This window comes from Pleurodeles waltl, chromosome 2_1, assembly GCF_031143425.1.
Source record: "Pleurodeles waltl isolate 20211129_DDA chromosome 2_1, aPleWal1.hap1.20221129, whole genome shotgun sequence".
NCBI classification, from domain to species: Eukaryota; Metazoa; Chordata; class Amphibia; order Caudata; family Salamandridae; genus Pleurodeles; species Pleurodeles waltl.
The window spans coordinates 614,457,386-614,484,782 of NC_090438.1; the positions used below are offsets into that span (position 1 = coordinate 614,457,386).

General features: G+C 40.9%; 1 protein-coding gene across 1 annotated transcript in view; it reads right to left on the reverse strand.

Moving 5' to 3' along the window:
* Window positions 1-27,397, reverse strand: part of VPS41 (VPS41 subunit of HOPS complex) — a 769,622-nt gene that overhangs the window by 359,827 nt on the left and 382,398 nt on the right. The window contains exons 14-15 of the mRNA XM_069215796.1: window positions 8,427-8,483; window positions 4,869-4,930 (exon numbers count right to left, since the gene is read on the reverse strand). Coding sequence (XP_069071897.1) covers window positions 4,869-4,930; window positions 8,427-8,483 — 119 coding nt within the window. The remainder of the gene's footprint in view (window positions 1-4,868; window positions 4,931-8,426; window positions 8,484-27,397) is intronic.

Below are 27,397 nucleotides of genomic sequence, written 5' to 3' on the forward strand. Positions count from 1 at the left end.
AGATTCTTTGAGAATGGTCATACATTCAGATGGGAGATTAGGTTTACTGAATTCTACGACCTCAGGAGCCAAATCGCAAGGTTGAGCTCCTTTGGATTTGGATACCTGATTTCACCATGGTTCTGATGAAGAAGGTCTGTGTTGAGGGGAAGCTTCTCGTGGGGAACTACAGAGAGTTTGAGTAGTGTGGCAACCATGGCTGACGAGAACAAGTAGGAGCTACTACATTGAGGGTGAGAGACGTTTGCTTAAGCTTCCCAGCCACAAACAGAAGAAGAGGGACAGGTGAAAAAGCATAGGCAAATATCCCTGGCCAGTTCATCAATAGAGAATTGTCCTTGGATATGGGTTTGGGAACCTGGAGACGAAGTCTGGGCCTTTTGCATTGTCTCCAGTTGCGAATGGGTCTATCTGTGGAAACCTCCACTTGTGGAAGTACAGGAGGAGGACTTGGAGGTGGAGTTCCCACTCGTGGACTTGTTGCTGCATCCTGCTGAAAAGGCCAGCAAAGTCATTGTCTGTCCCTGGTTTTTGCAGATAATATAATACATGGATGTTATGTTGTACGCCCAGACCAAAACAACCTTGCTTATTAGGTGAGTTAGGAAAGCTTTCAATACTAGGTGAACAGATTGAGGTAGTTAAAGTGGAGATTCTGGTGTTTGGTGTCCCATAGACCCTAAACTGTGAGCACCCCATCCTGTGAGAGACGTGTCCGCTGTGACAATTATCTGGGGAACAGGATCGAGGAACAGCCACCCCTTTGTCAGGTATTGTGTGTTTCATCACTGCCGAGAGTGATGAGTGTGACTGTCAACCAACACTAGATCTTATAACAGACCCTGTGATTGAGACCACTGGCGTGCCAGACATTCCTGCAGCGGGAGCATATGCACTCGAGCATGTAGTACTATAACAATAAGATGTCATCGTGCGTAAGAGCCTCATACCTGTCTTGTCTATTATGTGTTGATTGGGTTGAAACTGTTGTGGTAGTGCTTGGATGTTGTAAAACCTGGATACATCTGGGTAGGCTAATCCCAGCTGTGTGTTAAGAATGGCCCCAACATATGGGGGAATCTGAGAAGGTTGAAGGTGTGATTTCTGTATGTTGATGGTAAACCCTAGTTGATGGAGAAGATGTAAATTAGTCTGCATGTGCGACACAGCGGAAGTGTACTGGCTTTGATGAACCAGTTGTCCAAATATGGGAAGACATTAATGTTCTGTCTGCGCAGATGTGCTGCTACTACTGCTAGGCATTTGGTGAACACACAGGGTGCAGTAGTGACTCAGAATGGGAGCACCTTGAAACGGTAATGCCTTTCAGCTATAACGAACCTGAGGTATTTGTGGTGAGCTGGATGGATCGGGATGTGGAAGTAAGAGCCCTTTAAGTCTAGTGCTAACATAAAGTCACCCTGTTGGAGCAGTGGGATCACACCCTGAAGAGTGACGATGAGGAAGTGTTCTGAAAGGAAGTAATGAATTAAGGACCTGAGGTCTAAGATGGGCCATAGTGACCCCTCTGTTTTGGGGATTAGAAAGCATAGGAAGTAAACTCATGAGCCTTGATGTTGAGAAGGGATGAGCTCAATGGCTCCTATGAGAAACAGAACCTGGAAGTGTGGTGATGCGCTCAAGGTAATAACCATGTTGGATAATGTTCAACATCAACTGGTCTGATGTTATGTCTTTCCAGGTGGGGAAGAAATGTTGAAGTCGTCCCTCGACAGGTGTTAGATGGTCGGGGGAATAAAAACAGAGTCACTGTTTTGAGGTGGAGGGTGCATGCATCCTCGACCCTTGGGATTGTTTCCTTTGTATGTGTATCTGTAATATCCCCCGGAAGTGGAGGTCTGACATTGCTGCCTGTACGAGGAGGTAGAGGCATCTGAAAGTGCTGTTTTGGCACCCTGTTTATATGAGGGATGCCAAAAGGAGCCACGAAGAGTGGGATTTGGACCGTCCCCACTGATTTAGCTACCTCAGTGTCCTTATTGATTTTCTCCAATGCTTGGTCGATCTGGGGGCCAAATAGAAGTTCATTATCAAATGGACATTCAAAAGTGTTTGCTGCACCTCTAGCTTTAAGTCAGATATACATGTATACATGTCTACGCAGCAATACACTGGCAGCAGTGTCCGCAGAATCTAGCGCACACCTGATTCAGTTGTTGGATATTAATTTGCTCTCTTGTAGGATTTCATGTCCCTTTTTTTGTATTCCTCAGGGAGAAGCTGGAGGAGTTCCTCCATTCCATCCCAAAGCGTCTGTCATATGCCGCCAATAAACCTTGTGTGTTGGAAATTCGCCAGTGACTGGCCGCTTGTGTAGCTACTGTCTTTCCCGAAGCATCAATGTGTTTGGACTCCTAATCAGGTGGAGGAGTGCCCGCTGCGGTATGTGAACTGGCCCTCTTACGCTTTATACTTTTTGTCGGCCCGGAGTATAATGGAGCACATTTGCACTGGTTCTTTGAATATATCATCAGTGTGGTGCAGTATTCCATTCAGCATAGGAAGCATGCCCTATGGGTGCTGGACAGTGTTTCGAAGAGGAAATCATCTTTGACAGGGTCTTTATGTAAAGAGACTTGGTGATATACTGCCGGCCTTGCAAGGGTTGCTGATAAGATGTTGCATCATCAGGGGGTGATTGCTTGGCCAGGTAGAGATCTGGGTCAGTATCACCCTGGGTGGGGGGGAGGGTGTCAATATCATAGCTGTCCCAAGGATCTATGGATTGTACTGTCTGATATGAATCATTTGCCCCCTGTAATCCCCTGTGAACGACTGTGGGGATCCCTGTAGTGTAATGTCCCCAAGTCACTATGTGGGTGATGTGGTGAAGGGGGTGGGGGTAACATGGGGTGTGGAGGAGGTGGTTGAGGTGGTGGAGAAGCAGGAAGAGGAGGCTGGAGGGGGCTAGTTGCTATGTTCTTCTTTTTCTTAGGAAGCACCAGCAAGTCAGTGGTAGGAGCACCGCCTGCACAGCTATGGCTATAATACATCCATTCAGAGGCTGTATATGCAGTTTTTCTGCTTTGGACTGAGTCGCTCCTGCATTGTTTGGAGCCAATTTCTATGCTGGTGTTGAGAGTTTCGGTGACAATAGAGATTTTGGTTAAGGTGGTGAAGTACTCTGAAGCAGTCGAGGCCTGGGTGCTCAGAGCCAAAGAGGTAGATGGAATGCTTGGCGCCGAGGCTGGTGGGCTTTTGGTGCCAAGCCCGAGATGTCCACAGTGGATGGTTGGTGTCCATCATGGCCTGTTGGCAGTGGTGGCCCAGGAGCAATAGATTTGCTCCGAACTGAATGTCTCTTTGGCAGATGGACAGGGGTATGGGTACTCACGGTACGTTGACCCAAAGGTAAATCTTGCATTTGCAAACTGACCTCTAGGTCGGAGATGGAGTCCTGGATGGAAAAGGCCTCTTTCTTCAGCCCCAGAGGACTCATGCATTCTTCCTCTTCCTCCTCGACATTATGTTGGCCGAAGGTGTCTGGTGTTTTGTCTATGTCCTTGTGCTGCATCTTTCTGGGACAAGCTTGAAGGTCAAGTGTTCTTCGATCAGAAGGATTGACAGACCTCAATGGCCTCTTCCTTATGATCAAGAGACCGGCATAGGTTGCAAACCTAATGGAGGTCGGTCCTCGGTAGTTTGCATGGCAGCTGGGACAGAAGCGAAATGTAGTTTGTTCCAAAAGCTGCGCATTGTTGGTCAAAGACAATGAGATTAAGAATAAGCCGAAAGTGTGAGGCCTGGAGGCTGCGAGTGGAGCACATCGAATCGCCAGGCAATGGTTTTCTTGTTTTTTGATACACAACGATGGAAACAGAATCAAGAACGATACCAACAAGTGTAGAAGTGAACACCGAAACAAAGGGAGCCCGAGACACACTCGAACCAGAGTGCCGGAAAGCACGTCCAAACCTGATGACGGAAAGAAAACAATCTAACAATGGAGTTGATGCCCATGCACATTATCATCAAGAGGAGGAGTCACTTTGCCTTGTGACTTGAAAGACTTCTTTGAAGAAAAACAACTTGCACACACCTGGACCCAACACTAGATGGCAGGAGATTGCAGAGCATGGGTGCCTACAGCCACACATGCCGCTTACATTGATATTACACCTCTAATAACTAATTGAAAATCCTTTTTTGCAGTTTGAAAAGAACTGGGTCTGCTTAGGCATTTGTTATGCAAGACTAAAAGATGCCAGTCTTTGAGCTTTAGGACCAGAGGTCAACCCTGACAAATAAAAGAATATAAAACAAACATGAATTTTGCGAAGTCACACAAATGCCCTTAGAAATATTGCAAGAAAATAGAAATTAGTCCACTGCAAAAATGTAAATTTAAATTCAAAATCATTATCGCACTGGTTTGGTACTTGAAAAACGTTTGAACAAATTGAGCTCCTAAGTGGATGATATTATTACTGATGTGTGTATATTTTATTGAAAATTCAAACTTTTCTACCACATTAGGAATCTGTGAATAAACAGCAAGCATAATAGTTTATCATTATGGACCACAGGCATGGTACAGTTAAACAGACCATATACAATAGATATCTAGAATAAGAACACACCATTCTCAGTACAGGGATTCTTTTCTGACACTTGATGAAGGGATATGTCTGACCACTGGTCAAAATACAACTGACCGTTTATATTTCTAATACAAAATATTAAGGACATACACCAGCTGTACTGAATAAACGTAATTTATTTCAGAATATGCAATGGCAAATTTTAGAGAAAACTGAGCAGATTAGGGAATTTGCTAAAGGATGTTCTTTGAGCGGAAACTTCTGAATAATTCCCAGAAAACAGATGTAGCGACAAAAAAATATTACCGTGCAGCCAAGTCATAGTCCTGTTTCTCCACAAGGTGAGTTATGTAGGCCAATCCTATATCCTAAAACAAGCAGATCTCATATTAGTCATCCATACATTTCAGACTGCCGCAATATCATCTTACTGCATTTGTTGAATCAGTAGCTCATGTTTATCTCTTTCATTTAGGTTTTTTTATTCAGAGTTTAGCATGCGTCCTTCAGACAAACAATGTGAACATTTCTTAACAACAGTGCAAGAAAGAGTAATGGCAATGTATTTGTACTTCAGAGGTGTTTGAATGTGACAGTCATTTGTGTAAACTGCTAATGGGAAAGTCAACCTTTGATCTTCTCTAAAGCACAGAATGTGTAAGACAAGTGAACTACAAATATCTAATGAAAATACAACGAAAAAATGGCATTGGAATTAATTATGTGTGTTATGTATGTAGAATCAGCTTTAACCTGGGATTGGGTTTAAATTTTAGTGCAAATTTCCACGCAATGTAATGTTTCTTCTGTTGATCTCTGAAAACATTAACAACACAAAAGGATGATAAAGGGCAGAGTGTTGAAACATTTCAAACACTCACCGCCAGTCACAGATCTGGGCTTAATCCATTGTTCTTTTGCTTACCATGCCACCCCAGTTCGGACCCAGCCATATGCAAATCAGTCCAGCCCGAACTGCCAGTCCAAGTCCTCCCTGGACTGGAAATAAGCATCCTGGGACCGGTTTCAGGGTATCACCCTTTATCAGCCAGGCTAGCTTGAGTCCAGTGGCACAGTGAGCAAGGGACCAACATCTGGGCATACCCTTCCCACTTAGGGAAACTTTAGCAACACAAAAGGATGATGGACGGAGTGTTGAAACTTTTCAAACACTCACCCCCAGTCACAGATCTGGGTTTAATCCATTGTTCTTTTGCTCACCATGCCACCCCAGTTTGGACCCAGCAATATGCAAATCAGTCTTGAACCTGTTCCCCATGGGAACAGTCCAGCCCGAACTGCCAGGCCAGGTCCTCCCTGGACCGGAAACAATCATCCTGGGACCGGTTTCAGGGTATCACCCTTCATCAGCCAGGCTAGCTTGAATCCAGTGGCACAGTGAAAAGATAATGTGTAGTAAAAAGGCAATATTGAGCTCCAAATACACTTTTATTTTTACTTAAATCAATTATGTATCTTCCTTAAAGATGGTAAACATGTTGCTTGTACTTGATTTGGAATGTTTGTGGCAGTCTTTCAATCAGTGCTTAATAGGAAAAAGAATAATTGCAGAGGCACAAAGTTTTGCTCAGAAGCCCCGTCTGGTGTTACTGAATATTGGAGTGCCGAATACCAAAGCTGCATACTCTTGATTCCACCGCATGCCTCTTAAATCCACCACCAGACACTCTGCCCCCTTCCCCACCTTTATCTCACACTTGTAGTTTCTTTTTGCTTCATGGTTCTTCTCTTTGGCATGTTTTCCATCTTTCTTTTTATCATTCTTTGCTCTTTGTGTGTTTTTCTCTCTCTTACTTTGGGTCAAAGTCTGATGAGAAAAATATAAGTGCTGGTCCCTAAAAATGAGTGCCGGTGGGCCTCAACTGCAACCACCAGCTCAAATTAAGCACTGCCTCCAATGTTCTGAAACTTGGGGGACAAGAGGAGGCTTTCTAGATAATTTTCAAACACAATCACATAAAAAATGGCCACAATATGTTGAGATAACTTGCAGAATACAAAGAAAATACCACTACTCCTTTGGTGCGCACCAATGATGCTGAGACACATGAAGCATACTCTCTCATATTGTTACATTTTTTAAACTTCCTTCAAAGCTTTTCAGAATTTCTAGAAAGAGATGAAGGTACATTTTACTGAGGGTCACAACTGTTCTCCGGTTAAAATTTAGAAAGCCTAGCCTGCAGCAGACAGCTTTGTACACAATCAACGAATTGTAATAATTATTTTCTGCTAATGCTTTCCAAAGTACTATAAACAGTTTTGCATTTTTGGTGATGCGGACTCACAAGTGAGAGTCACACAGACTACTGTCACTCTTTCAAGGTGCCAGCCCCTTTATGTACTTTGTGCCATCTAAATTGAGAGCCACAAAATTAAACCCAGAAGTAGAAGTTGGAGAGGAAACCTTTTATAGAAACTAAGTCAAATGTATGTTTTGAAAGAGTTTTCTCAACCTTGACTCAGCAGGAGTTAAGCAGGGGCTTTTCTAGACCCTGAATAAAATTTTTCTTCAAATCTGAGTTTTTATGGTGAAAAATCTTCTTCTTAAGGTGACCATGAGTCATTAGTCTCAAAGCTGACCGATCGCATAGTTTTCATCAGGAGATATGGAGCGTAGTGAAAAAATAAATTTAAAAAAAGTTTAGAAATAAAATAAGGGAATGCCAATTACAATGCCAATTGAAATCCTGCAAAAGTAAAATACATTTTGCAGGCTGAGTCCCTAAAAAACAAACCAAGTCGTTCTTCGAATATCAAACATAGGAAAAATATTTGGAAATGAGGAACGGGACTTGAGCAAGGAATATATACAGGTGCTGAGGCTACCACTTCTGAGAAGGTAAAACATTCAGTGGGACAACTCCTGGGATAAATTCCACTGAATCAGTATTCAGGATGTCTTTACCTCTCCCCCGTGGAAAACTGCTGTCTTTGGCAAGCATGAAAGTGAAAACCTCTGGAAGCAGCCGAATTTTCATAATTTCCAAAATTGGCACTTGTGTGCAAGACCACCATGTTTTGACCAGTAGTTCCACAAACATACCCTAACATGCTTAGAGAAAATTTGCATTAGTTGATGCATTTATTATGTGGGGAGAAGAAATGTATTCCCAGTTTGAGGGCTACATGTACAGAAGCCACACTTGAGATCATTGTCTATGCTACGGTAGTACGGGAGAAGTGTGTACAAATGTCAAGAAACCTGAACATCCCGGAGGCGACTGCACTGTTTTAAGGAAGATGAAGTGTGGAGGTCAGCTAGAGCGAAACAGGGACCTGGAATTCAAGGCGAATTAAATATTCACAGGAGAAGGAAGAGAAGGCCAGTATCCCACAGGAGCCGGTTAGTGTTGTTAGCAGATTTGCAATCCCCTGCCCAGCCCCGTCACCCAGTTTATCCCTCACAATCTGAATAATTGGGGTACGTTGTTATTTAGGGTGTTTATGAAAGGGAGGTTAGGTGAACACTTCGTATAACGGGTGGCAACAAGCGTAGGTTTCTCTGTCCTAACACAGGTCATTCGGGAGGAATGAAAAGGTAACTGTGCTTTTCAAGCACATGGGTACCTTTCCAATGCTATTTATATAATTTTGCAATTAAATCCTAAGCACCAATGCATACAATGGTTATTTTTACCTACATGTGAAGCAATGCATTTAATAAAGCTGTGAATAAATTCGAATCTTAGAAAATTTGTACATGCTTCAATGCCTATGGTGGGGTTATCACTATAAAACTGTTTTAAACAAATACGTGTACAATTACACATAAAACTGCTTTGTTATGCACTTAAATACCAAACGGGCCTGACTATTTCAAAATCAAAAGTGAAAACTCACCTGAACCTTGTGTCGCTTTATATTCTTTTGGCTGATCTCTGTTGCCATTAAGGCTTCCTACAAAGAAGCAGAGAAAAACTTAATTTAGGACAACGTAGAACAAAGAGAATGCATTTAAAAGACAGACGTCATCATATCCTTCCTACTTTGGATTTGGAAACGTTTAAATCTGTACTTCAATGAGCTTAGAAAAAGCTAGGCATTCACACTAAAGACAACCCAACCATCCACAAGAACTCATATTTTGTTAGCTGCACAATACTGAGATTCATAAAATGAAATGATACTTTGAAATGACAGAAACATTGATGCATTATGCACTAGCTTAAATCAATACAAATATTCTGGTGGTAAATGCTTCTGCTTAGTAATACCAGGTGCTAATCTTCAAGGCTTGCAAGAAGAGAAAATACTATGCATGGCTTTTACACAAAAAAAAGTTGTGTCCTCCTGCATATATAGACCACTATTGTGTTGTTGTCTTGGACCACCGAAGCAATCTCACCTCTCCCACCAAAGTTCTTGAATAGCTCTTTCTCAAATGAAATTTTTGAAGGTTTGTAATGTTCTTCTCCCTTAGTCAAGAGAGATTTTCACTCACTTTAAATATGAGGATCTCAATTCATTATGTTCTCTTGTTGTTCTAGCTTGCATTTATTAGGCTTCACATAGTGCATCTTTCTTTAGACATCATTCTATGATGCTAATTCTAAAGATGTTTTTTTGTGAGGCCAATGGCAGAGGATACAAGACATGATTCGCCTTCTACAGTAGCCTCCAAACTTGATAACGAGAGGTTGGGTATCACTTTTAAGTGAGAGCATACATACAGGGCAGTTTGGGTTGGCAATTGTTAGTCATGTCAGTGAACTGGATGAAATGTTGCCCTCTATACATCAGCGGAAAAAAGATACAGGACACAAACACTAATATGATACAGGGTTTAGAAAGAACTGCTAAAAACCAAGAAACCTATCTAATCTAAATAGAAAAAAACAATGTACATTTGGATGTCAATTGAAGGTGGCGAATGGTGGCAGTTTCTAACACTGGCCTAAACATTGGTATCACTGGCACTTTTCCAGCTACCCAAAAGACAGTGGCAGGGCGAGAAAGTAAAGCCATGTTTACTTTGTGTAGTTTACCATCTTTGGCCATTTCTACACAATCAACAGCAAATAGGAAGCTGTTGAAGGGCAAAGAGTTTGGCAAGCACATAAATCCAGTGACATCATTAGGAGTTCAAGGGTGCAGGAGGCAATGTCCGCTAACCCTGTTACTCTGGTAATTGGCATTGCACCAAGGAATACATCTTGCATTGCTGAGCTCAGTGTATCCCAGAATACTCGGAGAATGTAAAGTAACAAAAAGAAAAAATAGAACACAAGATAAACAGGTTGGAAAGACGATTGTGAGCGATGAAATCAACACTAATAATTATTTAGCATTTGTTTTTAATATAAAAGATGCATTAACATTCAAATTATGAATAACATAAAATGTGCTTTTCTTATTGGCCACCATTGAGTGCGAAACCTGCACTTGCACGTTGAAAATAATGTACTATTGTTGTATTAGCATTCTGTCTCTTTAAGATACAAAATTAATAGCCGGAATAATATGACTATTTCTTGTTTTCTGCTGGGCCTTGAGCACACAAGGCTACAGCAAGAAGTTGTCTATTTGCCAAAGTACTAGTAAAAGAAACATTTAGATGTTCTCATGTCCGTTGTATAACAAACTTCCTTTGTTTAAGTCACAAACTCGTTCTGTGCATGTATTAATGAAATATATTTCTCTCAAGGAAATGGTGCAACACAAGAATGTTTCCACATCTTCGTAACTACTGTCCAACAGCAGCATATTTGGAATGTGCCAAACAAAAGGGCCTACTGATGGCAGTCGGAAGGAAGACTGAGACGATACATTTAGTATAGTTTGGAGTTACGTGAATGGAAGAAGATCCAATCGTCATTTTGCCAATTTTTATTGTGTCTTTTCTAATGCACTGCCGATATCTAATGTTTTTGTTTGTAACTGGATGTTCTTTCTATGCCTGATGTTTACGACCAATAGCAAACAGATGTGTACTTTAATTTAATGAAATGCTCGCTGAAAGTTAGTGGGTTCGTCTTTTATTATCCCTTCTGATTTGACCGATTCTCATGGTGATCTGTCACTCTGACATTTCATGCTTTACCAGTTAGTCTACTGACGTCCTGGTACTTTATTATTTTCTGAGTTTACTATGCATGTTCAAAACTGAACTAATGCTCTGATGGTTTAGTGATCTTATAGTCCAAATTCTAAACTGTCCCCCTTACCCTGCTCCAATCCTGATGCTGACACTGTTGTCCCCCTGATGAAGCTGAAGCTGTACTGCTGACATTCCTTCGGGATAGGTAATTATAAATAATCTATGCATTGTTATTTGTCTTTTGTTTTTCAGGTACCAACTTCTACTGTTTTAATACTACTATAGTTAGATGTTTTCCAAATTAGTGCTACTAAAACATTTGCATGAAGCCCAACATGCTAATTCGAAGTAAGTGAGGTGTTTCTTTATGCTTATGAACTGATGTTAATTTTGTTTCCTGAACAAATGTATATTATATCTCTTTTTCAAATATTGCTGCAATTAATGAGTGTTTTCACTGTTGAGATTATCGTTCTTGTTGCTTTATTCAAGTTGATTGATTCTTTAAGCGATTTGGTCAGCCTGTGATATTTCTGTACCATTTGTTGTTGAGACTAATTTTTGTGACCTTAGCATTGTTAATATAGGGAATAAACATTCTAATTGATACCAAAGGTGTGGTTATTCATGGCCAAATGGGTCATAGTGCGTTCTTTACTGACTCACTATTGTTTTGAATTAGTATTGATGTGTGTTATAGTACCTTACAATATAATAATTTAAACAAGTCAAAAGGTTCATCGACCTTAAGCAAGGCCGACTGCTTCCTATTAATAACTCAAAATAGTTAAGCCAAGGCCGCACTAACAGTTTTGGTAGCAGAGGATGGTTAAGTCTCTTTAAATTATATTTTAGGGTTTATTTGTGTTGAGATTTGTTGAACTTAAATTGATGCAGAATATGAAGAAGATGTGTCCCTAAACGTCCCAAGGTGACTTTCCCCGGTCCTTGGAGTTTGCCTGTGTTGATGGGGAGGGTTCTCAGTGTTCTATTGTTGGGCTGAATGAAGTAGATTATGCGCTTGCACAGTTTTTGCTAATTGCAGGTGAATTGAGATGTTTGCGAGGATTTAGGGAGTTTGCATACTCCAAATGATGTTGCAGAAGAGGTTTGCATACTCCAAAGTGTGACAGTAGAGAAGTCGGCGAACTTCACATGGGTGTGGCACTTGGTAGTCAAAAAGTGTCCACATGGTTGTTGGTATGAGGGCCCTGCGAGGTCTAATACCTGGGGTATATTAAAAATGTATTGAGACACTTGGTTTTTGTTTGTAATTTGTCTGTGTAGTAGACCAATTGGGCATGGTTGGCAAGTCGAGGTTTGTGAGAATCATTCGAGTGTAAGGTCTTTTCGACTGAAATCTGGCGAGTCCTAAGTGCACCGGGACAGACCCATTGATCAGTAGAGAGTAACATTTGCGGGCCGAATTTTGCTTGAGGAATTGAGAAAGAGTAGCTGCTAGAGTGAAAGCCGTCAGTGAAAATCTGTAAGGTTCCTGAAGCAATTGTGGTTTCCCTACCAGTAATAAATAGACAAATTTTAGTTTTTTGTTAAAGTGCTCGCAAATAATTTCGCATTCGTTTTGAGTGTTTTTGAGTCTAGGAGGACAAGCCACAAGACTTTGTCAGCAGCTATGTGTAAGTGTGATGTAATTTTGTGCCGCGCTGGGATAGGTTGGCTAGTGAGAAAGGTCGTGCACAGATTGGTGGACAACCGTGAAGCGCAATTGGTTGAGAAAGTAGGCGAAGAGGATTGTGGGATTAAAAGTCACTTACTGATTATTGATCTTTGACATTAAATTGTGAAAATGAAGTTCTTCACAGCTTTAAAAAGCGCTTTTAGGGGAGATTAATATATTCCTGCTAGAGTAGGAGAAATTTGCCAGCCAGAAGGTACTCCCGCATATATCATAATTGAGTAGAAAGGTACCGGAGCATGCCTTTGGTTAAAGCATTGGTGCAAAATCACAAGAAATGAAGGGAACTTAGCGTTTCCTGAAATTTAATTCACAAGTTTTAGGGAATTTGAGACAAGTTATGTATAGTTTAAAACCTCCACCAAGACCAGCCCAGTACGAAGCATTAGTGACCTGGGAGCTAGCAGCCAGACAACAACAAATGTTGAGGTTTGAGAGAAAAATGAGAAGAGCAGAGAAAACACTAGCAGATGCTAGGTAGGATAATGACCAGAGACAGTGGAGATTAGATACCTTACATGGTATTGGGATGTTTCCTGCAATTTCGGAAGACAATGAGAAGGAAGCAAAGAAGGCTTCTAAGAAATTGAAAAAGAGTTCCTCTTCCTCTGAAGAAAAGGATGAAGAGCAGAAATCAAAAGAGGTTAAGAAGTCTCAAATTCCTGATGAGGAATCAGACGAGGGTGAGTTTATTTGACAGTTGTTGAGAAATTGTCCACCATTATATGTGGCACAAGAAGGTCCAAGTACTAGTGTGAACACCTCTGCACTGACACCAGCTGAGGTGCAACAGAGTCCAGTACAGTGTAACCCTAACATAAATGAGACTTCAGTACAGGCCAGTCCTATAGTGCAAGTACCAATGCAGAGCAGTTTCAATCTGTCGACTGACTCTGTACAGTTGACACAACGTTCCTAGGATTTACCCAGATGTGCCTATTGTAGATGCGACAGCCAATCTGATAGTGCCAGCAGGACAGGTTTACCAAACAACCAATGTTGGTTCAAACAGAGCCAACTCCGTTATTACTGCCTCAAATGCAGCCACAAGCAATTCTGAAGTATACTCCTTTAGCTAGTACACAGTCAGATCTGTCTGCATTGATGAATTAGAATACAGGTGTAGTGCAGTCTAAAAACACAACTGTCAGACCAAATCCAGATGCTGTACCTGTACCTGTCACTATTGGTCCAGGGATACCATTGTTTGCTCAGGGAAGTGATGGCACAAATGGTCAGGGAATCTTGAGCCAGAGTCGAGAGGGAGGAGGACTTAATGATAATGCCAAAATGGTCTGTCCTACTCAGACTTTTGATGGAACAGGGTCATTAATAGACCTGAGTCCTAATATAGCTTCTTTGAATATTGAAACAGGGTCACACATTGGCACCAACATGAGATTACTGACACCCCAGCCTCTGAATTTAACTGCACAACAGCTGCCTGGTGCTCAGCCTAATAACATCTCGTAACAGGGATTGACAGCTCAGCAATTAACGAGTGGTTAGAAAAGCTGAATTATTCACAAGATGTACCTAGTGGAGGGAACTATATCAACTGTAATAGGCTTTCATTGGAAGCGAGTGAACTTGTTGAGGGAACCATGGGTGTAAATCAGCTAGAGTCTCACACTGAAGCAGAGTTGCAATACTTGTGTCCAAGAATCACAAAGGAGGCAGACGAAGTACACAAAAGGTTAGCAGACATAGCAGATGAACACAGGATAGACCTTTTAAAAATTAATCATTTGAAAAGAAGTTACAGGTTAGATTTTGAGACAAAAGATTTTGAACACATGAGATCTGCAGGGATGAAAATGCAGCTTAGAGAGCATCCACATATGGAGAGCATTGGTCAAATGGGAAGGCAGAACGGTGAAGAAAAGAGACAAGTCGAAAAAAGGTCCTGATACTTCTCCCTCAGAAGCACAGCAGAATAGGGAAGCAGTAAAAGTGTTACCATTGAGAGAGATTACAGGAGGGAATTTGGTACGTGTCCCTTGGAGCAGAAGTGAAATTTTGTCATTTACAAGTGATTATCCCCAGTTGAGGGAGAAACCAGTACAATGGTATCAGCAGACAGATAGGTTTGTGAAACTTGCAAAATGCCTATTGAAGGATTTGAACACTCTTTTAGAGATAGTTGTTCCAGCAGACTTATAGATCAAATGCAAGAGGAGTGTAGACTGGCCAAGAAATGAGCTGCCCAGAGATCCAGCAACAGGTGTACCGTCTCCTGAAGTAATGAAATATTACTTTAAAGTCATTGAGTTTCTGAAAATGAGAATTTTGCCTAAAAACAGTGACTGGCAACGCATAGATAGGACAGCTTAGGAAGCTAAAGAATCAATTCATGCATACTATAGGACATTTCTAAAAGCATTTAAACATTACAGTGGTATTGATACAATTGAACCGAAAGACATGATTCACTTTGTGTTCAGATTTGTCGAAGGACTCAGACCAGAGATTAGCCAGATGATTAAGAGTCATTTGATTTGTTGGCAAGCAAAGCAGATTGATGAGGTGCTGCAGTACGCAAAATACTGTAGTGATGAGATTGAATTGAAACAGAAAAAGTTGAAAGAGAAAGAGAAAGCAATGGTGATGCAGATTAAGGCTGCACAGACACGGACTCAGAGGAGTTTTCAGCCTCAGCAACAGCATGGGAACATGCAGTTTCAGAATGTAGGCAGAGGTAGAAGTCGTGGTGGTATGGGAAGTGTTAATCGTGGTCCGGATTTGAATACAGTAATTATGCAAGGAGAGCCATAAGGAAAGAGAATGTTCTCTTGTTACGCTTGCGGGGGAATTGAGCATAGGAAATGGCAGTGTCCGATGGTAAATTAATGAGGTGTTATTCAGCAAATGAATGATGTCAATTCTTTTCAAAATGTGAGAGGACCCAGAATGAGAGGTAAAAATCAACATTTTCTGAATATTGTAAATCTGATGAAGGGTTTCCAACCTTTACAATCTATGCAAAATATATAGCCATTACAAGTACAAAAGCCTCAGTTACAGCAGATGCAGCCACAGGTGCAGATGGTGCCTGAACAACAAATTCAAATGCCTAGACAACAGATTCAGGTACCTCAAGCCCCTATGAATCATGCTTTCTCAAACTGTCACAGGTCAAAGAGTGAATCAGAGTAACAATAGTGTACAACAATTTCCACTACAGAGTGAGCATGGATGATTGGGTGTCTGATAGTTCAGATGAAGAAGAATGCATGATGGCAGCTTCTTTAGAAGTGGAACAGAAGGGTCCTTATGTTAAAGGAAACGTGAATGGCCTTTGGTTGACACTTGGGCTACACTCTCGACAGTGAGATCTGCAGAGATTCCAGATCTGCCCTTATCAGGGAAGGCAGTTCAGATTTTAGGAGTTGCAAATCAATATCTGACAAACCCAATTACAGAACCAGTTTTGGTTAAAAGTGGCAATTGTAAAGGTTTGCACAAATTTGTGGTTTGTGATTCAAGTCCTGTGTCTTTACTCGGAAGGGATTTATTGTGCAAAACAAGATGTTCAATTACGTGTTCAAACGAGGGCATCGAAATTCAAACAAACTGTGATGATGAAGAAGACCCGATACTTACTGTTAACAATGAGTCAGTGACTCAAAAATTTCCTTTGATCAGTTTTGATGAGCCAGTGAATGAGGAAGCCCCTTCGATTAGTTTCTTTCTAGTTTTTGCAGTGAAAGATCTTCCTGATGGTGTACAGAACAGGATCTTTCAGGAAACGATATTGGATTGATAAAAGGAGCTGAACCAGTTAGAGTCACAGTTAAGCCCAATGCACTTTTTTCTCAGACTCCACAATATCCGATGGCAAAAGATACAATCGAGGGTGTCAAACCGTTAGAAGGAGAGTTTGTGGGGAAAGATATTTTAGAAGAAGTGTTAAGCAGTCTGTGTAACTCACCAATAATGGGACTGCAAAAACCTTGTGGGAAAATTCAATTTGTGCAGGATTTGGGAAAATTAAATGACATAGTGGTCAAGTGTTGCCCCATAGTGGCAAATCCCACTGTGATCATGTTCCAGATCCCATGCAATGCTGAATGGTTCTCTGTGGTGGACCTATGTCAAGCATTCTTTTCCGTGCCTCTTCATGAGGACAGCAGATATCTCTTTTGTTTTAAGTTCCTTAACAGGGTCTACTGTTGGTGTTGAATTCCACAAGGGTTCTCAGAGTCACTATCTATTTGCAACCAGATCTTGAAAAAAAAAAATTAATCATTAATGATGCCTTATCAGTCAGCATTGGTGCAGTACATTGATAATCTGTTTATTGCATCCAGGACTAAAGAAGGGTGCAAATATGACACAATTGCATTGTTGGATTTCTTGGGAGATAATGGTCATAGAGTGTCGCCGGCTAAATTGCAGTACTGTCAGAAAGAAGTGAAATACTTGGGTCATTTGATTGAGAAAGGAACTAAGAAAATTTCCAGAGAGAGAGTTGCAACTATTTAGCAAATGCCAGCACCAACTACACAGAAAGGTGTAAGGATGTTTTGGGGAATGGTGGGTTACTGCCACCAGTTCTCTCAAAGCCCACACAGAAGCTGACTCATAAGTATGTTACCAATCCTGTAGTGTTGAATGAAGCTTGTATGGAAGCATTTAATGATTTGAAAGATTGTTTGTTTCAAGCTCCAGCATTGGGAATTCCTGATTACACAAAACCTTTTCGGTTGTATTGTCATGAACGTGATGCATGTGCTTTGGCTCTCTTGACTCAAACCCATGGTGGCGTGAATCACCCCAGTGGCATATTTTTCAGCCACTTTGGATCCGGTTGCAGCAGCTTTATCAGGCTGCTTACGGTCCGTTGCAGCAGTGGAGCAGAGCCTCGCTCAGAGCGAAAATACAGTAATGGACTATCCCCTTATTATTACGGTTCCACTTACAATTGAGATTTTGCTTAAAAAGGTCCAAGACTCAGTATCTGACCAACTCTAGGTTGACCAGACATGAATCCGTAATCCTGAGATCGCCAAATGTGACTATTAAGAGATGTACAGTGCTAAACCCAGCTACTTTACTTGAGATTGAAAACATAGACATTGACAAATTGGATGACATTGAAAATGATTGTCTAGAAATTACAGAATTAAGCACAAAACCCAGAGCCGATATTAGAGATACTTGCCTGGAAGAAAATGACCAAAATATTTTTGTTGATAGTTCCTGCCTGCGAGATAATGTAGGCAAGTTGAGAGCAGAATATGCAGTATGTACTATTGTGGGCATACTGGAAGCTTCATGGCTTCAAGGAGTGTTTTCAGCACAAGTGGAGGAACTCGTGGCTCTTACTAGAGCATGCCACATTTCAACGCAACTGAAAGTCACTATTTACACAGACAGCCAATTTGGATTCAGCATTGTGCATGACTTTGGCCAATTGTGGTCACAGAGAGGTTTTCAAACTTATCCTGGTTCACCAATAAGAAATGGTGAGAGAAATCATGAGTTGTTAAAAGTGATTCAAATGCCTGAAACGAGTGTTGTGGTTAAATGCAGTGCACATCAGAGATCACAGGATTATGTGTCAATGGGTAATGCATATGCAGATCAAGTCGCAAAGTTTTGTGCCTTGAACGGCATATCCTACAAAGGAGAATGGGAATTGTTACCTGAAAATTATGAAATTTGTGCAAATTATGTTATGCATGTTATTGACAATTCCGAAGAATTAAAACTCTTCAAGATAATGTGGCAAAAGAGGAGCACGGGGATTGGATACAAGTGAAATGCATCCAAAGAGATGACGGGAAAAGGGAAAGCAGTACTGCCCAAGAGTCTATTGACTCAGATGGCCAGATACTATCATGGTCAGGCTCATGTGGGTAGAGATGCTATGGTCAGGTTGTTTAAGCAATTTTGGTTTAATCCAAAATCTAGAAAAGTTGCTGAAGCAATTTGCCACAGATGCGTCATCTGTCAGAAAATGAATGTGGGCAAAGGAACTGTCGTTAATATGGGTCATATAGGCATGGCTGGAGGACCATTCAGCAGAAGCAGAATGCAAATGGATTTCATTGAGATGCCTGTGTATGCTGGTTTGAAATATTTTGTTGGTGATTGTGGTCATTTTCAGTCATTGGATCGAGGCTTACCCTACAAGGGGAAATGATAGTGTCACAGTAGCAAAGTTACTGCTTAGGGAGTTAATTCCACATTTTGGTTTTTCGGTCTCTTTAGAATCAGATAGAAGAAGTCACTTAAACAATGAGGTGATTAAGTTACTACGCTCAGCCTTAAACATTGAGCAGAAGCTTCATTGTAGCTACCGTCCAGAAGCTTTGGGTCTTGTAGAACAAATGAGTGGTACTTTGAAGTCGAGAGTGGTGAAAATGTGTGCATCCACAAATCTGAAATGGCCAGATGCTTTGCCGTTGGTTCTAATGTCAATGAGAAGCACCCCTGACAAGAAAACAGGATTGTCACCTCATGAAATCCTCATGGGAAGAGCAATGAGGTTGCCAGTTGTACCTGCAAATGCTCTTGTGAACATTACAGATGATATCGTATTGGACTACTGCAAAGGTTTAGCTGATGTGGTTCGCTCTTTCTCTCATCAGGTGGAAGCTACCACACTGCCACACCCCCAAGATCAAGGACACAACCTGAAACCGGGTGACTGGGTTGTGATTTGAAAGCACGTGAGAAAATCGCGCTTGGAGCTTCGGTGGAAGGGACCCTACCTGGTAGTATTAATAACTACCACAGCTGTGAAGTGTGCAGTACTTCTGAACTGGATCCACGAAAGCCACACTCGGAAAGTGAATAGTCCAACAGAACAAGAAGAAGAGGTGTTGAGATTACTTTCACCTAGACGTATTCCAGGACAAGACAGAAGAAGAAGTGAGCTGGAGACAGAGCCTGAACATGACCCAGTTGACTTGCCCACTCCTGTAACAGATGAAGTGGAAGAAATCCTGGAAGATGAGGATGAGATGTCCTCAACGTCTTCAAATGAAACGGTAAAGGAACCGGTGCAGAGAGAACAGGAGAGAGAGTCGGTCCAGAGAAAACCAGCTGAGAGCAGGGTGTTCTCAGAAGCAGATGGTCTGAGAAACCAGACTGAACAAGTGACTGACCCTAGCGGGAAAGGAGTTGAGGCAGATCTAAGCCAAAAGGGTTTGACTCCTTCTAAACCGGTTGCGAGAATGTCAAAGGAGAAGAATTAGTGTCCATTACTGAAAAGAGAAATAACAAGAAGATCTCTGAAAGGTGACAACTGGCCAGAAACAAGATCAAAACCAAAGAAGAAGAATGTGGTTTCAACAATTCAGGAAGAAGTCGATGTCATCAGAAATGAAGATCTGAGTGATGGTGAATCAAATGAAGGTCGAAAATTATAAAGAAAGAGAGTTGCCAGTAGAAGATACTCAGATCCTGATTGGTCATATGTAACTACCAAAGAGTGGCAAGAAGAAGTTTTGAATTTCTTTTTGGATAGAGACATCCCGGGTCGATATTTTGGCACATGAAGAAAATTAATAAACATTTTGTTGAAAAGATTGCAAATTTGAAAAGATAAATGGAAAGACTTGGTTGAAAATATTTTTGAGAGACTTTGATAAGCTGATTTTGACAAGCTGCTAAACTGATTTTGACAAGCTACTAAACTGATTTTGACATCTTTATCAATTTTGACACAAAGGGTCTGGTGTGAATGAAGCTGTGAATATTATTTTGGGAAAAAATTAGGAGGGATTGAATACTGAAGATTGAAGAATTGAAAATTTTTGTTTTTGTTTTTTTAAGTTTTGATTTTTGCTGCAAAGCCATGTTTTTGTAATTGTTTCTACTTTTTGATTCTTTACAGGCCGTGGGTAACCATAACCAGCAGAACTCTAAGAATAGATGCTGACAATACATGGATATTGGTTTGGTGTTTGCTTGTGCAGTTGTATGTTTATTATTGATTGTGGGTGTGATTGTTTTTGATAAGAATGGAGCCAACAATACCGTAGCTATAGAAACTACATCTTCACAACTAGTACCTACTCTTTCAGTTATAGATAGATTTAAAGTAGATGAGAAATATTTGCATGTACAGGGAGAACTTTCTTCTAATGTCTTCTATTGCTTATTGCGTGAGTATGTTGATATAATGGATGCAAGAGATTGTTATGTTTGCACACAGATTACAGCCTCTGTTGAGGAGGGAATTGCCTATCATAGTTTGCCGCTAACATATGGCATAAATTGTAGTCTTTTACTAACAAGATTCTATAACCAGGAGTATATCCAATTTTTCTATTCAAATTTCAATTTAGTGTTTTCTTTTGTACCTATAATTAGGTATCTTAATAAGGTAGATAAGGACAATAATATAGTAATAATGAGGGATTTCTTTGAACCCACATTAACATTTGGGAAGGCCTTTGCACACCGCAATAACCTCACTTGTATACTTTCACCTTTAGAAAATAGTTTTTTAGATTACACAGAGATAGAAGAAGGGCAATCAAGGATAAGGTAAATAAGGGATTAGCTTCACGTAGTCCTGGGATTAACTATGCATTTACTGACATTACTAAACAAGGGAGACTACCTTTAGATGCACAACATGTAGGAAAGCTTTGTGTATATATAGGCCACAATCTAGAATTGATGAAATGTTTGTGGGAACGAGTGAATGCAGGCATGTGTTTTTGTTGAGCCTAAGTGGACATTTATGTTGTATGGTCACGACCCCCCCTTGCCTAGTATTTATTACATCTGTGGGAAAAATGCATATTACCGTCTTCCTAGAGGATGGTATGGCACATGTTATTTGTGGATAGTTTTCCCGAAAAAGTACCAAGTTGATGACTTAAGTAAATTTCCTAAAATGACTGAATTCCAACCAAAGAGACAAAAGTGAGAATCAGTTTCTAGCATTGTTGGAGACATACTTGGAGAAATAATTCCTTCAGTGGGAGTTGTTCTGAATTCTATCAAAATTCGACAGTTGTCTACAGTTGTAGATAACATGCTGACAAGTTATTCAAGAGCCATTATCCTTTTGGATACTGAGATGGCTGCAGTAAGAGCTATGTCTCTTCAGAACCACCTTGTGTTAGACATTCTCTTAGCAAAAGAGGGCGGAGTTTGTAGAATGCTATGTCAGCGTCATTGTTGTTCATATATCCTGGACAACAGTAAAGCAGTTAGAAGCTTGATTAACAATTTAACAAAAGATGAAACAGAATTAAAAGAACTAACTGAGCCTACTGGTTGGGGAAAAAGCTGGCAAAGGGATGACTGCTGTGGGGAACTGGATTTGCAACTTGGGAAAAGGGATGTTAATGAAAATAATACAAGGAGTTTCAATTATTGTGATTTGTCTAATTGGAATATGGGGTTTGTGTAAATTGTACAATGTGATAAAAAGAGAAAATTAGAAAAGAAACAGAGGAGGCAGGATTTCAATTAGAAAGATTATATAGGGAAAATTCAAAGAAAAAGAAAAATTAAAAAAATGCGAGGGAAACAAAATTTTGAAAATTTGTGCAAATAAATAAATGTATTTGGGATGTATGTTTGATGACATATATTGTCATCAGAGGAGGGACTGTGAGCGCTGAAATTTACACTAATAATTATTTAGCATTTGTTTTGAATATATAAGATGTATTAACGTTGAAATTACGAATAACGTTAAATGTGCTTTTCTTACTGGTCACCATTGAGTGCGAACCTGCACTTGCACTATGAAAATAATGTACTAACGTTGTATTGGTATTCTGTCTCTTTAAGATGTAAAATTTATAGCTGAAATAATGTGAGTATTTCTTGTTTTCTGCCTGGTTTTGAGCAGACAAGGCTACAGCGAAAAGTTGTCTATCTGCCTAAGAACTAGTAAAAGAAACATTTAGATGTTCTCATGTCCGCTGTATAACAAACTTCTTTTGTTTGTCACAAACTTGTTCTGTGCATGTATTAATGAAATGTATTTCTCTTGAGGAAATGGTGCAACAAGAGAATGTTTCCACATCTTTGTAACTACTGTCAACAGCAGGGTATTCGGAATGTAAAGGGCCTACTGATGTCAGTCGGAAGGAAGACTGGGACGATACAGTTAGTATAGTTTGGAGTTACGTAATTGGAAGAAGATCCAATCGTCATTTTGCCAATTCTTATTGTGTCTTTTCTAATGCATTGCCGACATGTAATGTTTTTGTAATTGGATGTTCTTTCTTCGAATGTTGTTTCTGACCAATAGCAAACGTTTGTGTACCTTAATTTAATGAGCTGTTTGCTGAGAGTTAGTGGGTTCTTCTTTTATTATCCATTCTGATTTGACTGATTCTTATGGTGATCTGTCACTCTGACATTTTATGCTTTACCAGTTAGTCTACTGACATCCTGGTACTTTATTTTCAATCCAAATTCTAAACCGCCCCCCTTACCCAGCTCCTATCCTGATGTGGACACTGTTGTCCCCTTGATGAAGCTGAAGCTGTACTGCTGACATTCCTTAGGGATAGCTAAATATAAATTATCTGTGCATTGTTATTTGTCTTTTGCTTTTCAGGAACCAACTGCTACTGTTTTACTACTGCTGATGTTTTGATAGCACTATAGTTAGATGTTTTCCAAATTAGTGTTACTAAACCTTTTGCATGTAACCCAGCATGCTAATTCGAAGTTAGTGAGGTATTTCTTTATGCCTATGAACTGATGTTAATTTTGTTTGCTGAACAAATGTATATTATATCTCTTTCTCAAATATTGCTGCTATTAATGAGTGTTTTCGCTGTTGAGATTATTGTTCTTATTGCTTTATTCAAGTTAAGATTCTTTAGGTGATTTGGTCAGCCTGTGATGTTTCTTTATCTGTACCATTTGGTGTTGAGACTAATTTTTGTGACCTTAGCGTTGTTAATATAGGGAATAAACATTCTAATTGATACCAAAGGTGTGGTTATTCATGGTCAAATGGGCCACGCTGCGTTCTTTACTGACTCACTATTGTTTTTAATTGTTTATTATTGATGTTTCTTGATTAATGTTTATTGATTACCTTACAATATAATAATTTAAACGAGGTAAAAGGTTCATCGACCTTAAGCAAGGCCGACTGCTTCCTATTAATAACACAAAATAGATAAGCCATGGCCGCACTAACACGGTGAAATAAGCAATAATCAACATTTAGAAATGTGTGAAAACTGTAAACGCACAAGTAAAAAATCTTCGCTTTTCATAACGACCAGACATGAAAAGCCACTTGAGAAACATCAACAAATGTCCCAAATTAAATCAGTCAGAAATGGACAGATGAAGCAAGCAACTTGAAGATACTGCCTTACAGTGATTTGCTTCCTTCACTGCTATTAAGACTCAACTGTCAAGATTACAGAATCTAATTTAAACCTTTCACTGTAAAATTGTGGTGTTTGTTACATGGGCGGCTGGTGTAATGAGTGTAGGGGGCATTGCCCTGCTACTCTGAGGGGACAGGCAAGATGAGAAACAACATAGAGCTGCTAAAAAGAAAAGACCACTTGCTGCACAGTAATAAACTGTTCTAAATCTTTGCCTTTCTCCTAGGGGAAAAGGGAGTCTGATTTTGGACATGTCCTGCTGAGCATGTGCCAGAAGAGCGAGGTCTAATGCCATCTATAAGGTTGCTTGTGCAGCGCACATTCAGTGGCCCTTGAAGGAGTTAACAAAACGTCATTCATTTCAATGGGGGAGGGTGGGGGAGGCTGAAGGGAACAAAGAAGTAGTGGGTTGGTCATCACGTGAGGAAGCAGGCTGTAGGAAGAGTGCCTTGCTTTTGATTTGCAGTACGCATATAATACTGCGTGGTTTCTCTTTTCAAAAATGTTGTAAAACTCAGCCTGAAACTGAGCCTGCCGCATCAGAGTGTGCCTCATCTCGTTTCTTGCAGCAGAGGCCCGAGAGACACAAGGAACCAACTGTGGGCAATATAATAAATGTTAGCACACACTGATCACCGGGAGGCCCATTGATCAGTTTAATCTGCCTGTGACAGAAACTGAACACAGCCTTTCAACTCGTAGCACGCATCAGGTCAGAAACATCATGACACTTTTTCTAACTGTTGTTTTTTAGATGGGGGAAAATTATACAACATGTAGTATATCAGGTAAGAAAATGAAAAGGTATTTTCCAAATTAAAAAATGTGTATTTCTTTTACACACTGAAGTGTTTCAACTTAAGTAAATCTCCCAAAATCTGATGTATTATCAGAAGTGTGATTGTTTTAAACTTCAACTGGTACCATTCCTGCGCAAGAATCTTGCCTTGCAGACATTGGCACCAGTGCTTAACTTATGCTGCTGGTTGCTGGCGGGGTGCAATTTTTGTTTTTTTTGGGACCGCGACTCATTTTAATTTTGTTGAATATGCAGTGCCAATGTGCTTTAGGCTGCCGCTGACCTTGGGTAGGGTGTGTTGTCATGCGGCACGGGCACAGACATCACTGTGTCGTACAATGAAAATATTGTGCTGCCTGCCCTGGTAGTCTCCATTTACATCCACTTGTCTGAGTTGCTGGTAGCCCCGGAGTGCTGTGTTGGACCCTGAGCTAAATGATTCTAAGAGACTGGCTTTGGCGAAGTTGCACAGGGGACTCACTGGTGGAGTTGACCCTGCTGGCGGATTCAGTCCATTTTGAGCTAAGACTGCATACTGAGCTGCCCAGCAGTAACAGTTGACAGCCATCTTACAAAGGCTTAGACTGTCCCTGGGCTGTACCCAGGCAGCTCCAGAAACTGCACAAAAGAAACTCAGGAGGCGTCCGCTCTGCAAGCAGTCACAGGATATGCTGAAGTGATGCTCTTTAAATAGAAAGACTGACCCTGCTAACCCATGCCTCCATTCCCGCTCCGCTGTCATCAAATAAAAACTGCTGTAATGAAAAGGAAATGCTGTTCAGTCTCTGGCCCATCACTGAGCCTGGGATCAGGGGCGGCTCCTCCATTAGGGCGGAGGAGAGTTGCCCCTCCCCCCGCCAGCAGCAGCAGCTGCAAACCTTTTTACCAAACAACAATAATAAACTGTGTTTATTATTGTTGTTTGGTAAAAGGGCGGGGCCAAGGGGGTGACAAGCAGTGAGTGCATACAAGGTTGGCCGGCCGTCTCAGGCCGGCCAAACACACATGCGCAGTAGACTCCCTCCAGCCCAGCAACAAAGTTGCTGTCTTTGAGCAGCATCAGGATTGGCCGCAGGGCAGGCTGGGAGCCTGTGCCTGCAGCGAGGAGAAGCAGGAGCGGAGCGCAGCGTTAAGTGGGGCTTTTTTTTTAATTAGTTTTAATTTATTTTAACTTCCCCTTTCCCCCTCCCCTGTATGTCGCCCCACCCCTTCTGCTTGCCGCGAGCCGCTCCTGCCTGGGGTTGTTGATCAGAGGCTGAGTGTGTACCTGCAGCATCGAGGGCCCTTTCCTTGCCCATAAATCAAGTAAAAGGGACACCGGCTCTGTCCAAGCATTACCAGAGACAGTAGTTTACTGTTATCCGATCTGGAAACTTTGTGATACTGTTGTAAAACACACGTTTTAAAAGTATGGAGCATGCGAGTTCTGAAATACATCTGGACATTTTTAAGTACCTATTTAAAATTTTGACACATTTTAAATTCTACATTTAAAAAATGAATAATGTATTCAAAATGTAATGCACATAAAAAGCCTGTTTTATAGTTGTTTACATTTTCTTCAGAAATTTCTTATCATGATTATTTGGTTTTAGAGGAGGAAATGTACTTGTGGTAAATCATTACGATAAAACTGTTATTCCTATTTTTCCTACTAGGTGCTACAGAACGATAATTCTTGGTGTGCGCTTTACACTTCCTGGTACATTACTTCATGCCTCCATTTCTTCTTTCTCATCCTTGGAACTAAAGTGCCTGATAGTATAATGATGGACTATATGAACCACCCTAAAAATAATTAACATTTTGAAGGAAGAGATCAGGGTGTCTGTGGGCCCCTTCCTTTTTTAATTTATTCAAGCCCTCAGAGTGTTGGGTATTGAACAGATGAGATGTGGAGGCTTGAGAAAGGAGGGCGAGCAGTGGTCAAGGTCAGAGACGAAAGAAAGCAGGCCCAGAAGTGAAAGAGGTGAATCGAACGTCAACCAGAGGAAAGACAGCAGCGAAGAAGGGAGAGAGGAGAGCCACTCACATTTAGCGGGGAGACAAGGCACACCAGGTGTAAAGGAGAGAGATGTAGATAGATGTGACAATAGAAGATCGAAAGGAGGAATGGAGAGGAAACAAACAAAACAGCTGAGAAAGGGTAGAATGAAAAATGATAAGAGTAGAGGTAAAAAAGAGAGAGAGAGCTGATAAGGACTATAGAATAGACAGTAAAGAGCTGTGTCAGACGGGAGATGGAGGGGGAGCAGGGCATGGATAGAAGGATCAAAGAGTGAATAGAATGAAGATGAGGGACAAAACAAATGGTGGGATAGAGGTGACTGGCCATGGGAGCACAAAGGAAGCAAAGAAGGATTACATAGGCGTGAGGATGAATTGTGGATCAGGGAGAGAGTAGTGTTGCATGGGCCCCAGCTGTGGCCGTTAGGCCTCATCGCCTCCATGAATTAATGAACAATGGTCACAACAGCAGCACTGTCCAGGTGACTTCTGCAGACACGGAGAAGCATGGCATTTGTATTGGCACTCTTAGCATGCTTTGAGGACCTCTGAGGAAAATGTAGATAACATAGGGAGTGCAGTACATAGGTATTGCTATCAGTAAGGGATCTCTGTGTACTGTGGTGCTTAGTATGAGGGAAGCCTGCTTGTCTGACTCTGGCCTTAATCTCTTAAATTGCCAAAAGGCTAAAATAAACAATAGAACTGTAGAAAGTGTCTGCTGGCACAAAGTATTGTGCACAAATTCAAGTTTTCTACTGTGATCTTAATTCTTCTTAAGGCAGTGCATACTGGTATTTGTGTGCAGTTATGCCTAAGTGAAAATAATGTGCTTTGTGCTACTGCTCTCCAAATTACTAGTTTTCCATGACTGTCAGAGTGCTGTAAAATCCATAATTTGAATCTGTTTGGTTTCTAAAAATTTATTTTCGGGGG